Source organism: Corvus cornix, chromosome 2 (assembly GCF_000738735.6).
Source record: "Corvus cornix cornix isolate S_Up_H32 chromosome 2, ASM73873v5, whole genome shotgun sequence".
In the NCBI taxonomy this organism is placed as follows: domain Eukaryota; kingdom Metazoa; phylum Chordata; class Aves; order Passeriformes; family Corvidae; genus Corvus; species Corvus cornix.
In genome coordinates, this window is record NC_046333.1 from 33,337,174 (window position 1) to 33,353,083 (window position 15,910).

General features: G+C 41.6%; 1 protein-coding gene across 2 annotated transcripts; it reads left to right on the forward strand.

Moving 5' to 3' along the window:
• Positions 1-204: 204 nt before the first annotated feature.
• On the forward strand, positions 205-11,852 carry KBTBD2 (kelch repeat and BTB domain containing 2). Of its 2 annotated transcripts, none has more exons than XM_039548538.1 (4): positions 205-381; positions 5,248-5,776; positions 8,535-8,700; positions 9,134-11,852. In XM_039548538.1, exons 2-4 carry the CDS (start codon positions 5,607-5,609, stop codon positions 10,667-10,669), a joined length of 1,872 nt encoding a protein of 623 aa, XP_039404472.1. In that variant the 5' UTR covers positions 205-381; positions 5,248-5,606; the 3' UTR covers positions 10,670-11,852. The 2 variants fall into 2 exon arrangements, with proteins under 2 accessions (XP_039404472.1, XP_039404473.1); XM_039548539.1 differs by lacking the exon at positions 205-381 and adding an exon at positions 691-778.
• Positions 11,853-15,910: the final 4,058 nt, after the last annotated feature.

The following is a 15,910-nucleotide window of genomic DNA, read 5'->3' on the forward strand; positions in this document are numbered from 1 at the left end:
CGCGGGGGTCCCGCTCCATGCCGCGGGAGGCGCCGCTGCCGGGGCGCGCGGGCAGGGGGCGCTCGCGGGCGGGAGAAGGAACAGGAAACCGGGGGCGGGCCTGGCCGCCCCCCCGCGCCGCCGCGCCTCGCGCCGAGCATGCGCACACGGGGCGGGCGCGGCGCTCCGTAACGGCGGGCGGGTGAGGAGGAGGAGGAGGGGGAGGAAGAGGTGGGGGGGGCGGCGTTAACAGCAGCAGCGCCTGCGCGCCCGGGAGCCGCCGCCGCCTCCGCAGCCTGGGAGAGAGACCGGATCCGCCGCCGCATCCTCCTCCTCCCCCACCGTTTCCCCCAGCCGCCCGCGGTCGGGACGGCGAGGCACAAGAGGAAGCGGCGGTCGGAGGTTTGTCCGGAGAGGAGGGGTGGGAGGAGGAAGGATGGCGGTGGTGGCGGCGCTCCCGCGCTCACGTCCCGCCGCGCCGCGGTCGCCGGGCCCTTTCCCGTCCCGCGGGGGGAGCGGCCGCCCTGAGGGGGCCTCGGGCCCGGGGGGGCCCGCGGGGGCTCTGCGGCAGCGGCTCCCCCCGCCCGGGCGGGCGCGGCTCCCGCCCGCCCCCTCCCGCCGCGGCCGCTCCCGCACGGCGGCCGCGGCCCCGGGCCCGCCGGGCACCGCTGGAGGTGGCAGCGGGGGCCGTCTCCGCGCCCTCGGGCAGCGCCGGCTCCCGGCAGACCCGGGAGGAGCAGGAGAGACTATCGGGATCGTTCCTAAGCCCCGAGTGCGGCGGTGCTGGAGGAGCGGGAAGGTGCCTTCCCTTTCTTCTGGGGGAAGCAGGAAAGGGATTAAGGCGGTGAAGGGACGGGACGGCGCACCTGAGCATCGGGGAGAGGGAAGAAATGTGTTTCCTCGCCCCTAGTCCCACATCGCCGCGTTCCGCAGGCGGGAGGGGGCTGCGACCGCGGGGCTGTGATGGGGGATAGGGGGGCAGTGGGGCTGCTCTTGGGCTGAGCAGGTGGGGATGTGTGAAACCTCGGTGTTTGTGTTGGCAGCGCTCGGAGCGACACACACCGTGAAGTCTTGGAGGAGAGCAGCAGTGTAGTGGCATTGCCGTTCCTTGTAGCTGCCCCTACGTTCCCTCCTGATCGATCTAATTGTGTGCATATATTCACTATGGGTACCTGCAGTGACCGAGGGTGGGCTTCTGTGGTCATATGTGGCTTTGAAGAGTCACATAACTCTTAATAAGCTTTTCTGGACTAAATAAACACATGGTATAGCTTTGAAGTTAGTACATCTGCATACCTAAAATTTTTCCAGGTTTTACCATTATTTCTGCTATGAACGGGATAAATACCTGGTGCTTTTGAAGTAACTTTAATTACGATTTTGAAATGTATTTGTGCTGTACTTAGTATGTGCATTTTTAGAGGTTTTATTGCAAAGCCCCAGCTTGGGCTTTTCTATATCGTGTATATCTACTGTGTGATCATAGTAGGCCTGAAAGGCCGTGTGCTGTTGTGAGCACACCTAGGGCTGAATTTCGTTCAGATTATGTATTTAAGAGATTATTAAAATGCACACTCAATGTAGTTCAGTTTCTCAGAAATGTATCTGGAGGAATAGGTAATTTTTAGTATTTAATGTCCTCTGATGCATACATCAGGTAGTCTCATGATTTGAGTATAGGTGTCACACCTTTTTCCTAATTGTTTTTGTGTGTTGAGTAGAAAGGGCCCTTTATACTCAAAGATGTGTAAGTGGCATCTCTCAGGAACAGACCAAAGAGGAAGAAAAGATGTTGCTGCTTATTTAGTATTTTCTGACTACATTTTAGACAGATGGTTGTTGTTGTTTTTTTATTTCCTGAAGCAGGCTTTTTTGTTTTGGTCATGTGATTATGAAACAGATCAGAATTGGTGCAAATCCTAAAATTTCTCTTTCTTAGTTTAGTGACTGTTGTGCTTTGAGAATAAATTTTATATGCATGAGTATGATATCCATTATAAGATTTAACCTTTCAGGAACCAACTTACAACTAATTAAGCCATGTTAATGATTAATTAATTTCTTAATGTAGAAATGTTTGAATTTATAGTTAAGTGTCATATAGTGAATATTTAAGAAAATGACACATACTTTTAAACTGGGATTTAAGTTGTTAAATAAAACAGACTAGCTTCATTAATGTACTAGAATTCAGAGAAAAAAAATTGTATATACGGGATACGTGGCTGGATCTTACTGGAGACATCCATGGCCCACTTTTTTTCAAAGGTTAATTTTCCAACACAGATCAAGTCTTCCCACAAAACAGAAACACCCTTGGGATGGAAACTACATGTGCTCAGTGTGCAAGTCCAGTTGCCAATTTAAGATGTTGGTTTATCATGTGCTAATTTTCTTTCTGAGCAGGTATTTCCTTTATTGTATAACTTCCTTTAGGAGCAGAAAAACAGGAGTGCATTGTGACCAAACATGTTGTTAGCATGGAGTCTGACACTTCTAGTCACTAGCTTCTGTGTAGTTTCAGAAGCTCACCTACCTCAAAGTTGTAACTCACCTCCTAAGCATAATATGTATGGAAAATAGTAGTAGTTTCCAAGTGAATAATCATTTTCAACATAACATTGTAGGACCAAATCTGTCCTTGTTTTTAGTGAAATTTCACATTGTTGCCTTATTAGAATCTCCTTGATGTCCTCAGTTTTCTGGACTACAGTGCTATCAAAGACACCTTTGATGGCTTTAGAAGAGAGGAGAACTTCCAAGTCTGGAACTGCTTCATCAATTACCTATTTCTTTCTCACTGCCAAGGATGCAAATTTGATACATTACTCAAAAATCTAGAGCTTCCAACTCCTTTTTTTTCTTCCTTTCTTTCTTATCTTTGAGATCTATTGGCTAGGAGTGTCAATTTACATAATTGATTCTAATCAGTTTTAGTACTCACATTCCCCCTTGCTATTACCTAGTATGATAAGTTTGAAACTGCTTGGTTTGTAACCCAGAATATCCCTCCTAGTAACCAAGTACTGGTAGTGCCTGAGCTGGGTAATTAATTTCACAGTTTCAACTTGTCTTCTGCTGAACAGGTCTGCTTTTTCAGTTATTGACTGTCAGCAGTTAGCTGCCAAAAATGTCTTTAATCTCACTAGCAGGTATATATCAATTTTTTCGTGGCATCCTTGACTTGTACCTAATGACTGAACCCAGTGCATATTAATTTTCTTCTTTTTCTCCTGTTTCTGAAGAAATATTCTTTACAATTACATCAGAAAAGGAAGTTAGGGTATCAGTGAGTTCTTTTGCTAAAGCTTAGTATTACTGATGCTCTGCCCAAACAGAGCTTAATCCACCGGCTTGTATTGTTCTTGAAACTTTACTCCTAAGCCAGGAAAAACAATGCTGTAGAGAGACTCAGGATACCAGCAGAGCCACAAGCTATTTATTTCTGTGGGCCTAACGCACTTAGGAAGTCTGTGTGTCTTTGTAGCCGTTTAAAGTTCAGTGCAAAATCTGTCAGTGGATTGGGTTGCATGGTGAGCTGTTCTCAGAGTACTGGGAGAGTGGGTAGTGGCGCAGAGACGGGATGCACACTAACTTGGTGGAAAGAAGCTGTGACCTGAGGCAGAAGGTCATTGCTTTAGATGGAGCAGTATCTCTATATCCTTGATATATTTATGGTTTAGTGACTTCAGAGGTTACCTGAAACTTGAAGGTCTTCAGTGGAGACTTGTGCTAGTATCTGTTGTTGTAGCACACAGTAGTATCTACTCGTTCCCCCAAGTATTGAAGCCTTTTCTGTTTTCCTTAAAACTGCCTTCACCTCAACAGTGAGCATTGGGTTTGACTTTTTGAACTCTTTTTCCAGTTAAACAACCAGGGAAAACTAAGAGTTTGAAATTCCTGTTTGTGTATATTTATCATTGGAAAAGAAAAAGATTTAGGGACACTAAATTAGTAGTAATTAAAGTGGCATTAATTAAGCATATCTGTTTCAAGTGAGTGAATGTTGAAAGACAGCTGCTTCTGAATTGTCTTACAGGCAGGGCTCTGTTGAAATAGTAGATCTTCGATGTGGCTGGCAGGTATTTCTACAGCCTTTGTCTTACACTAAATCTTGTATTTTTGTGTGGAATTTAAGGAATGTCATTTCACGCAAGTGTTTCTGCATTCTCTGTTCATCATGAACTGTAGTGATAGCGGTATCTCAGACATAAGACAAACATGTTCTGGTTATTCCTCAGTTTTGGGATGCAGAAGAACAGTCACGATTAAATAAATCTGGAAGCATTTGATAGCTGTGGTACTCTGGTGCCCATTATCATGTTAATTTTACTGTCACAACTATCCCATTCTTAATTAGGTTTTTGTGTTCATGTGGAAGGTGAAATAAAACCTGACCCCATTTTTAAGAGGAGGAGAAATGTCCAAATAAGATAATAGACCTTGGTAGCCACTGTAGGTGTTTTAAGCCCTGCTGTTCCAGCATCCCTTTGCTTCTATTATTTCCTTGTTTAGCTTCTCTCCCATCTGCAGCAGTGAAGCTTACCTAGCTGTATGGAAATTACTCAGAAGGAAAAAAAAGGGAATGTGAAATATTAATAGGTGAAGCCCTTCTGCATGGAGCAGATGAATTTGATAAGCGTTGGAAATATAGACTTTTAGGGGTTTTTTTGGGGGGGGGTGGGTGGTTTTTTTTTTATTCCTTAGGCTAGTTCTGCTTTATCTCTACTAGAATGCCAAAGGTGAAATAAACAGGCTGATGATGATGTTGAGAGTTTAGTTGGAAAGTGATGGAATGTTGAAATTACTGCATTTATATTTTTAGTGGCCTGGTATTGATAAGCTTTAGGTAGACAAAAACAAAGAAGGAGAAAAAATTGCTGTTTAATATAGAAATGGAAAAAAAGTGGCTATCTTATCAATGGTTGAATGAAATTCACAGGTGTACTCAATGGGAAATCTGGGTAATTCTTTGAGGAGGAATGAAGTCTGAATGTTTTAACTCTCCAGCCTTAGTAGCTGTGTTGACAAAATAAATTATTTTAATTTGTAAGTCCAGGTCATATGAGAATTAATGTACAAACTCCTCTGCTTTTCATTTCTCTTTGATACCTTTGTTGTTTAAATATTTTTCTCAGAAGGGTTTTATTGCAAGTAATGAAGTACTAATTTAGAAATGTTTATTAGAGAATTACTTCTAAGGGGTAACTATGAAAGGTTTTTCAAAATGTGCTAATATGTAAATTAATTTTATTTTCCTGCTTTCAGTCAGTCAAGTGCAGCCCTTGATCACGAGATGTTACCACAAAATCTACCTCAGACTTCACTTTTGCTCATTCATTTGCTGCGTCATAGATCTCAACGGGAGCTCTGCAGACACTCTTGAAAGTGTCTGAACAGATTGGGACATCAAGTCAAAGCATGATGACCTAATAGGAGGTCAAAGTCTCAAACATTGATTCAGCAGCTCAAGATAACACTGCTGTTTTTATCAGTATCACTTCTGAAGGCTACAGACCTCCTGCCATTTCTTTCCTGGCTACTTCAGAAACACTCAACTGACCTTTTTTTGGTGAAGAGATCTTGACTTTTCTCTCTGGTCCTGGAAATATTAATGGAATACAGTCATGTCTACCCAGGACGAGAGGCAGATAAATACAGAGTATGCTGTATCCTTGCTGGAGCAGTTAAAATTCTTTTATGAACAGCAGTTGCTAACTGACATAGTGTTGATTGTTGAGGGCACTGAATTTCCCTGCCATAAGATGGTTCTTGCAACGTGCAGTTCATATTTCAGGTAAGTATTCAAATGCTATAAAATCTGTGGTACCTGGTTTTGAGTGTAATAGTAATTGAGTAACAGTGTGTTACAGAGACTTAAAGATCAGTGAAGTAAATAAAAAACCTAAATATCCTTACTTTCCAACACAGAGTAAAATAAAATTTCTAGCATCCTGGGACTTATTCTAGATAGTTATTGTAGTTTATACAGTAAGTGTGGGGGGAAAAAAACCACACTCATGATGGTTCATTTGCTTTAGGGAGTTAATTGAGTCTGAATAATTAGTAAACTTCTTATTCTTCACACTTAATCTTTAAAATACTTAATCTGATTTTATTTCCCAAGGTAGGATAACGAGATTACTGAGACTTGGCTACAGGAATTTCATTGTCATGTTTAACTGTAGTTTCTTAGTAGAAGCATCTGCTAAAAGTAGGGATTGCTGTGCAAGTTCATGGCTTTCTTTTCTGTATCATCTGGTTTTCTCTGCTCAGCAAAGCCAGAAACTCTTCCCTTGCTTGAGTGTTGTGGCAATGCAAGAGGAGTTTTTCTGTGTGTGGTTTGGGTTCTTTTTTTTGTTTCATGCCCCCTCCAAGATACGGTTGGAATTTTTAGTTCAGCAGCTCTTGTTCTCCAAATGTCCTGCTTCGGTCTTTTAAAACATTTTTATTAATAAGATACGTTGAGTGCTACCACTTTTTGCAAATACCTTTATAGTAAGACCTGGATGATGAGGCACCATGAATTTTCTGCAGTGATTAATCATTTTTTGTTGGCAACATAGTATAATTAATCTGCCTGTCTGGAAGGAATTTTGAAGCTTAAAACTAGTCAGGGTGACAACCATGCATGTTTTGCCTTCCTGATGCATTGTGGAGGGATTATAACTTTTCTTTCCTGTTTAATCACAGGAAGGTTTACAAATTTGCTTTTCCTGAGATAGGCTCACTATGCAGAACACATCTGAAATGTTTTCTGTAGTTTGTCTCCTTTCTTGTAGAAAACTGTACAAGGATTCATTTATTACTTTCACAGAATTTTTTGTCCCTGCTGGGTTGTGTGTTTATTTTTTCATCTCAGATGAATCTGGTCCAATTTTTAGCAACAAGTATTGTGTGATCACTAGATAATAATTATTACCATTGGCCCTGTGCAGATGACATAGTTCCAACAATTTGTAAAATAACAGCCACTGGAAATACGGCCAGATTTAATGTGGGTGGTTAATCATAAGGTTGGAAAGCTGTCATGAGTCCACCCAGCGTGCTGCATCAGAATGTGCAGTCAAATCTCTTATTCATATGTGTTTGTTTATTATTTATGAAATGATGTTTTGGCACTGGTTAAAAGAAGTATCAAACTTGTGGTTTTGTCATGTTCTGTTTTTCTTCTCTACTTTGGTTTACAAAAAGATGCTCAGCTTCCTAAATTTAGCTTTATTATGAAAAATTGATAGCCCTGAAGGAGGGGGGAGAAAAGCAAAGCATCTTTCAGTGTGATCCAGCCATTGTGTGTGATTGCAGCCAGCTTACCTTCCATCTTTGTGTCTGAAGGATGTGCAGCCCTGCTCTAGCACAGGCTGCTCAGCAGCGTGTGAGCAAGAGCCAGTCTTTCTGTGGAGAGGAGTCTCTGTACCCACCCTCTTGTACCCTCTTGCTTACCTTTAAATCACTGCACAGCAAGTTGATACTCACTTAGTCAGTGATCCTAAAATGCAAGTTGCCCTGAGTTAAGGAGCTTAGAAGAAGACAGAGAAATGGGGATGGGATACTGTCTTTGTATCAGATGCTTTCTGGAATGGCTTTACTTAGGGAGTGTATCTCCATGTCCCCTTCACCTCTGCAGCCATAAGCAGGACTAAAAGGTGCACCCACTGTCCCTTCTAACTTCTCTCATGCCTGGTTTCCTAAGTAAAAAGCCCAAATAAATATAAAGAGCCTTGAACTGAATTTTTAGCACAACCATAAATACCAAACCTGAATCAGTATAAAGCTCTTGAAACCAATGTCCCCTATTTTAAGCAAGTTGACAAGTACATGGCTTATAGTACCAGATTCCAGTTCATTCTTAACTGCGTAACAATTAAAATACCAGAATGGGCAAGAGGTTTGTAAAGCATTAAGGAAACAATAACCATGTTTTAAATTGCCTTTCTAGTCTTTTTCAGGAAGATGTAATGGAAATATTTGCTCTTTTTTTTTCCCAGACTACATCTGATAGTTTTTTCTGTTGATTTTTGCCTGCATATTTGAAGTTTACTGCATGTTATGATGAATGGTATATAAGAAATAATTCATAGAGTGCTAGTCCGTGCTCCATTTCTTCTCCTCCCAGAGGAGCATCCTTTTTGATATGACTTAGCTCAGTCCATGACATAAATCTGCTTTTGTCTTAGAATCTAAAATCTAGCTGTGTGTGTTTCAGTGGTATTTTCTGGAGGATGTTTCTTCCCTCTTACCACCTATCATAGAAAAAGATTTAAATTGCATCATTAAAGCTCCAAAATCATTAGAGCCCTCTGCTGATTAACACAGAAGAGCTTGCAAGAATATAAAGAATTTCTGCAGAAGGCACTGATGGTACTTTTGTTCTGTTCAAATGTTTTATCTTAAATAGCAAATGTTAGCCTAAGGTAAATACTAAACACCTGTAAACAGGCCAGCAAAAGGACTGTTCACCTTTAGGAGTGTAATCACCAAAGGCTTACAGGTGACTGTTTAAGATTACTTTACTCACTGCTGATCCTTGTCTTAATATGTGTGTTTCTTCTCAGAGCAATGTTCATGAGCGGGCTGAGCGAGAGCAAACAAACACATGTACACCTGAGGAATGTGGATGCAGCCACTCTGCAGATCATCATCACTTATGCATACACGGGTAACCTGGCAATAAGTGACAGCACAGTAGAGCAGCTCTATGAAACTGCCTGCTTCTTACAGGTAGGAATGTTTAGAGGATGAAATAACAGCTTCTAATCCCTGAACTGTTTTATTCTTTACCTTTTTAAAAGACCTTTCCTCTTTAGTCACTTCAACATACTTTTGTTCAGTTCACTCAGTATAGACAGCAGTTGCTTGCCAAATTTGCTTCATGTAGCCATCCCTCCTTGCATGACAGTCACTTTGGAAGGTTGGAAGAAAACCAGTGCACTTCTAACATTTAGAAAATTAGTTTTGCCAGCAGACATAATCACGTTGTGTACTTGATCTGTATGAAGCAGTTGAGTGAGTCACTGCTGTATTTTTGTGTATGTGTAGTATTCCAGGCCTGAACTGTGTTGTTCAACACCAGATGCAAGTACTTTTATGTGCTGATGCTACATGAAAGCATAGATTGTATGTGTAATACTTCGTGTTTTTCTTTGCATTACAGGTAGATGATGTGTTACAACGATGTAGAGAATACTTAATCAAAAAAATTAATGCAGAAAATTGTGTGCGTCTATTAAGTTTTGCTGATCTCTTCAGCTGTGAAGAGTTAAAACAGAGTGCTAAAAGAATGGTGGAGCACAAGTTCACAGCTGTGTACCACCAGGAGGCTTTCATGCAACTGTCACATGATCTACTGATAGATATTTTAAGCAGTGACAATTTAAACGTGGAAAAGGAGGAGACAGTGCGTGAGGCTGCTATGTTATGGCTGGAGTACAACACGGAATCACGCTCGCAGTATTTGTCCTCTGTTCTCAGCCAAATCCGGATCGATGCACTTTCAGAAGTAACACAGAGAGCCTGGTTTCAAGGCTTGCCACCTAATGATAAATCAGTGGTGGTGCAAGGACTGTACAAATCGATGCCCAAATTTTTCAAGCCCAGACTTGGCATGACAAAAGAGGAGATGATGATATTCATTGAAGCTGCTGCTGAAAACCCTGGTAGTCTTTACTCTTCTGTCTGTTACAGCCCACAGGCAGAGAAAGTTTACAAACTCTGCAACCCTCCTGCTGACTTGCATAAGGTTGGGACGCTTGTAACTCCTGATAATGACATCTATATAGCAGGTGGGCAGGTTCCTCTGAAGAACACAAAAACCAATCACAGTAAAAGCAGCAAACTCCAGGCTGCCTTCAGAACTGTGAATTGCTTTTACTGGTTTGATGCGCAGCAGAACACTTGGTTCCCCAAGACGCCGATGCTCTTTGTGCGCATCAAGCCGTCCCTGGTGTGCTGTGAAGGATACATCTATGCAATCGGGGGAGACAGCGTTGGCGGGGAGCTCAACAGGAGGACTGTGGAGAGGTACGACACCGAGAAGGATGAGTGGACCATGGTCAGCCCCCTGCCCTGCGCGTGGCAGTGGAGCACGGCCGTGGCGGTTCACAACTGCATCTACGTCATGGCACACAACCTGATGTACTGCTACTTCCCCCGCTCAGACGCCTGGGTGGAGATGGCGATGCGACAAACGAGCAGATGTTTCGCTTCAGCTGCTGCTTTCGGCGATAAGATATTCTATATCGGAGGACTGCACATTGCCAGCAATTCTGGTATAAGGCTCCCCAGCAGTACTGTGGATGGCTCTTCTGTAACAGTGGAGATCTATGATGTGAATAAAAACGAATGGAGGATGGCAGCCAATATCCCTGCCAAGCGCTATTCCGACCCGTGTGTTAGGGCCGTTGTCATCTCTAATTCCTTATGTGTCTTTATACGGGAGACCCACATGAATGAGAGAGCCAAGTATGCCACCTATCAGTATGACCTGGAACTTGACCGCTGGTTCCTGAGGCAGCACATATCAGAACGTGTGCTGTGGGACTTAGGGAAAGACTTCCGGTGCACTGTAGGAAAGCTGTATCCATCTTGCCTTGAAGAGTCCCCGTGGAAACCTCCAACGTATCTCTTCTCACCAGATGGAGCTGATGAATTTGAGCTGGATGGGGAGATGGTTACTTTACCACCTGTATAGCTCCCAAATTAGACTGCACAACTGAGTTTGTGCTCAGTTACAAAATGATAAATAAATGGCTGTGAAAGAACAGGTCTGGGGATGGAAATCTCAGAGCTGTCTTTCATGAGTTGTATTTTTATGCCCTACCTAACACTTGCCGCCATTCAGTGTGAATTAGTGAAATGAGCAGATACGCTTCCATAATCTCAAATACTATTATCTGATAATTGAGAAAAATATATGTATATCATGAGCTTAAGCATCTGACTTGTCTAAAGAATTAATTCTAGTTCTATAAAGTCTCGGTTCAGGAAAATTAGCTTCAGAAAAAAAGTAGTTATTGTTTCTAGGATGATGTCACAACTCTTCTCAAAGTATCTTCCAGTTACATTTTAACTACTTCTGGATATTCTACTTAAGTGCTAGTTAAATAATTGTCAGTGTGGCCTAATTAAAGAACTGTGCTGCACTTACTAAATACTAATATCTATGTTGGTATAGTAATGCCATTAAAAGAAAAAGAAACAAATCCCATGGATCTACCTGTGGTAGGAAGGGTAGATCTTCCGTTGTATGGTAACATGCTGGGCAAAATGACTGCAGGTTCAGTCAAGCTGTATGATGAGGTGCATGTATTCTATTTTCACTAACTTATACCTGTCTATTTAGAATACAGGTCTTCCAAGCAGCTGGTAGATTACCAGGTGTGGACTTAAGTTGCTGGGCTTGCAATAGGATTTGCCAGCCCTCATAGTGCGGGTCTATGTGGGGCTTTAATCAGTAAATGCCTCCACATTCTGTATTACAGTAACATTGGCTCATGTATATTACTTCCTGCTGCTGATGTATTTTTCCATTGTAAAACAAAGTTTTAGTGTGGATTAACCAGGTCTTTATTTTCTGTTAATTTAATAACAAGCATTACTGTAGTGTGATTGTGTATAGATATCCCTTAGCTGTCAGGTTTTTTACTTTGGGGGGGGAAGCAAACTTCAGGAATATCCTGTGCTGTGTGTGCAGGAGAGCAGATGCCTAGTGCTGCTCTGGCATTAATCCCAGGAACCACTAGCAGTAGCGGGGTGCCGCCAACCTAACATGAACACAGGTGCTTCATGACAAACCTTACTAGCATGTTCAGCTGCATCATGTTCTGGCACTGTATTTTGAATGACGTTAATTTATTAAAAAAGACTGAATCCAACTGCCTGAGTGTGCTTTTTGGTTGAAAAAGAGCTATGCCACCCTCCCACCACATGCACACTTGTAGCAAGTAGCTTATTGAAGGCAGCTAGAAATAGTTAAGCTGAGAAAAGCTTGGAGACGAGTATGTTAAGTTGACGGTACTCACTACTACTCAGCAAAAGCTGGAAATTAGCTATTGAAGTCAAACTGAGGATTACATAGGACTGGAATCCCTTGCTACCATTTTTGTAAATCAGCACTTCTGCACTCATGGCACCAATTCTGCCCTACTGAAAGCAAAGAACAGCAGGCATTAAGGAGGAATGCTTTCTGTAATTTCAGAAGATAGCAGACCTACTTTCAGTCTTCAAGAGCAAATTTATTTACTCCATTGTCCAGACTGTTGCTGGCTTTTCCTTAATTGTTTCTTAGTGCAGTAAACACAGCTGCAGCCTTCAATGAAGACAACACTTATATATTGTTTGGGCTAGGTCCCAAGGGGCTTTACAAAGTTTTGTCTTGTACAATTATTAAAGGTTTTGACTAGAAAAGGGACTTTAGATAAGAAAGCTCCCTTATATGAAACTGTTCTGGGTGCTTTGGCATTTTGTGCCATGTGAGGATTTATGGGACTCAGAGTAACAAGGGCAAGCTACCAATTTTTTTTTTAATGAAGGTGACATAACATGTTTGCATTTACCATTACATAAACTTTTTTTTTAACACCCACATTTTTTTAGGTAAGAGGTGTGTGGTAACTCAGGAGCTCCTGCTGATAGGTCTGTTTATACTGCGTTCATGTTGCAAGCCTGTGCAAGGGAGCATACGTATAAAGAAAGAGATACTCCTTTATAATGCAGTTTGGAATATCACATACCTCAGGCAAAAACATGAGCTGTATCCAAGTAATTCAGCCTGGATTGGCTGCTCAGTTCTATGGCTGGTTCTCACTTCACTCTACAGTTACCAGGCTCCATTAGGCTTTAGGAAAGGCTTTGGTGTTTTAAGTGCAGGTGATCTATAGCTAATGAAGGAGCAGAGTGGGCTCGTTCTGTTATTGAGAACTTTCGACTTGAGTTTAAAATCTTATGTGTAGTTTCTTACAGAAGGAAAAACAAACAAAAAAGGGGTGAATTCGAATAGAAAATAAGAATTACTAAACAGGAAATACTAAATTGCAGTGGCTCTAAGTCACAGTTGCCTCACAGAACCTAGAAGAACTTGATTTTATCCATTTAGGAGCATCTTTTGAAATACAGTCTATGTGACTTCCTGCTCATCTACATTTTTAATATTTTTTTCTGTATGTTACCTGTATGTTTTGTATTTTATGTGGCCCAAGATTATATAGTACCTTATTTAAAATATATTTGCTATTAATAATAAGGCATTTAAAGACAAGACTAGTCAAGTGGTGAACAGTTCTCCAGTGACTGCTAAAGACATAGTTTACTTACACAACTAGTTGCTGAGCCACTATTCATCCCCAAAGGAAAAGAGCTGGTAAATGCTATTCTCCAGTCTAAATTCTTTCCTTGCATAATTCAAGAAGGAAACTGTGCAGGCAAAGCCTTGTCATCTGCCTGGAAGTGGTCACTAGTGGTAGAATTAGAGAAAGACTTTTGCAGGAACAAAGACAACAGCTGAAAAAAATGCAGTTCTCATTTCATAAATAGAGCAAATATGATTAAAGCCTTCATGGAGATCTGACTAGTGTCTTACTACAAAGCTTCAGCCTAATCTTAGCCTATTCAGCCTGTACTTGGCTTTGAAGTACATTTACATACGAGTTTCAGTGAATCAACTCGGGTCCTCAAGCTCTGCTACATTTGCAATAAAGTTTACCTCTTTTCTGGTAAAGCTAATTTAAGTCAGTCCTACAGAGTTTCAGTTTCCCTTACCTAAAGTAATAAAAAAAATGATCTGGCCTCTGCTAATTTTTAATGCATTCAATCATTTTTTGCCGTTGTTTAAATACATACATAATTGCAAGTTTAATTTTTGTTGTAAACGATCAGACCTGGGACAGTGAATTGTGCCAAGATTTACAGAGAACAGGATCAGACAGATAGTTAAGTTTGGGGGCAAAATAATTTGATAACATTCTAAATGTTATTTTTAAGATTTAAGGCACTACCATTTTTCACAGTATTTATTTCACTTCTCAATGCCTCTGTTAAGATGCACAAGCACCTGCCACACTGCAGTACAGCTAAGGGACACCCAAGGACAAACCTGCAGACCACTGAACTTATTAGCCAGAGTAGTGTTTTTCCTCCTTTGTTTCCCATTTCCAGCTATGTTCAAGTTGCTTTCTGGCTTTGGCTCTGGATCCCTACATGAAAGGAGCTATAAATGAGGCAGGCTCACTCTTAAAACCAGTTTCTTTCCACTTCATGCTTAACATTAGCCACACAAAATTGTGTTTAATTCCACTTTCAGAAGTATTTAAAACACCTCCTCCCTACAACATTTCTCATGAGTACAGTTCAGCAAGGCAGAGTTCTTACAGAGCCTATAAACCCAGAGGAGGAGTATCAGCAGACTCCACAAAATGCAGGGATGGCTCCTGATGCCAGGAGCCAGCCTATATGGCATCTACACATCTTCACACACCTCCCAGGTTCCAGTATGGAAGAGGTCAGTGAACAGCCTGAACCAGGAGGTTAGAGTAAGACCTGGGTCAGTACTGAGCCACAGAGCCTTTGACATGGAAGAAGGAAGAGGCATGAAGGTGAAAGAGAAGTATCTGTGTGTGAGCTTTTCTGCCCAGCTCCTGTAAACCACACAGCTCTTCTGGGGCCTGGTCTAACTTGTGATACCAGGCACCCTGTTTCAACAAAGGAAGAGTTTAGGCATTGTACACATGCCACTACTGAAGTGCTGAAGTTTGGGCACCTGGAGCATTATCTGACTTCATCTTCTCAACCAGGGAACTGCGCTGGATACACACGGACCCTCTACTGCATTAATAGGACCAAAGAGCCAGTAAACAGGGCAATAAAATAAACTAACAATAAAAGGCAGTGATGTCATGTAGACCTTACAGACTATTCCGGTCCTGTGCTAAACATCAAGATAAATCTCAATGCCGAGATTTTATTTGGAAAGCCCAAGAAGCACAGCTAGCTTATTTAATGCTGAACACATGTTTTTTCTGAAGAGAAAAAAACCACGAAACAATTTCCAAAATTTAAGAGCTGACATATGCTTCAGCCAGCTCTTTGGCACATGGCAAAATCCATATACACACAAATTATTCACAGCGCCAAAGCCAGTAACCACAGGTCATATCAGGCAGTATGTTAAGCTCAGTGTTATTTTTTGCCACTTTCTGGTATGCCTGGACTTGTAAATTCTCCACTGTTTCTGTGTGCATTTCTTCAGAGATGAGAAATCAACTGAGTTCTTTCTCCAGTATTTCCCACCTATTTCATACAGTATGCAAGTGATGTTAATTCCCATATTATTTTTAAGACAAGATGATAGCTGTACATCTGCCTTCACTTCAAATATCTGTTCTTCCTTTAATCTAAACATTCTTGCTTGATTATGCTTCAGAAAGCAGTGCCACATTATTGGTGATCTGGATTCACCTACAAAATCTTCTTTTCTTGTTTGTTCTCTGCTACTGTTACAGCCAACAGTAACTGTGCTTTCATCAATATTAGTCAATAAATTCAGGTGGAGAATAAAAAAAACCAAAACCCTTACTTTATTAGTTGATTTTGAGGTATTATTACAAGAGGAGCAATGTATGGATTAAACAATTTTGACTCAAGACAGCTAGACTTCCAAGTTCCATCCCAACTGAGATTAAGTCACCTGTGTACAGATGCACACACGTTATGCACAAATGATGTCATTTTACAGGGAATAAGGTAATCTGAGTAAGGGTCACTATTTAACTGACAGAAGAGATCCATTTCCATATTTTTTAATGAATCCAAACACTGCTTCTGATGGTTGTTAAGGAATGGGGTCAAGACCAGAAACATCACACAAGTAAAGCTCTGTGCCTGCTTTTTAAGTCAGTCCCTTCTCTAATACAGCATTAAAGACTCAGAACACCATGAA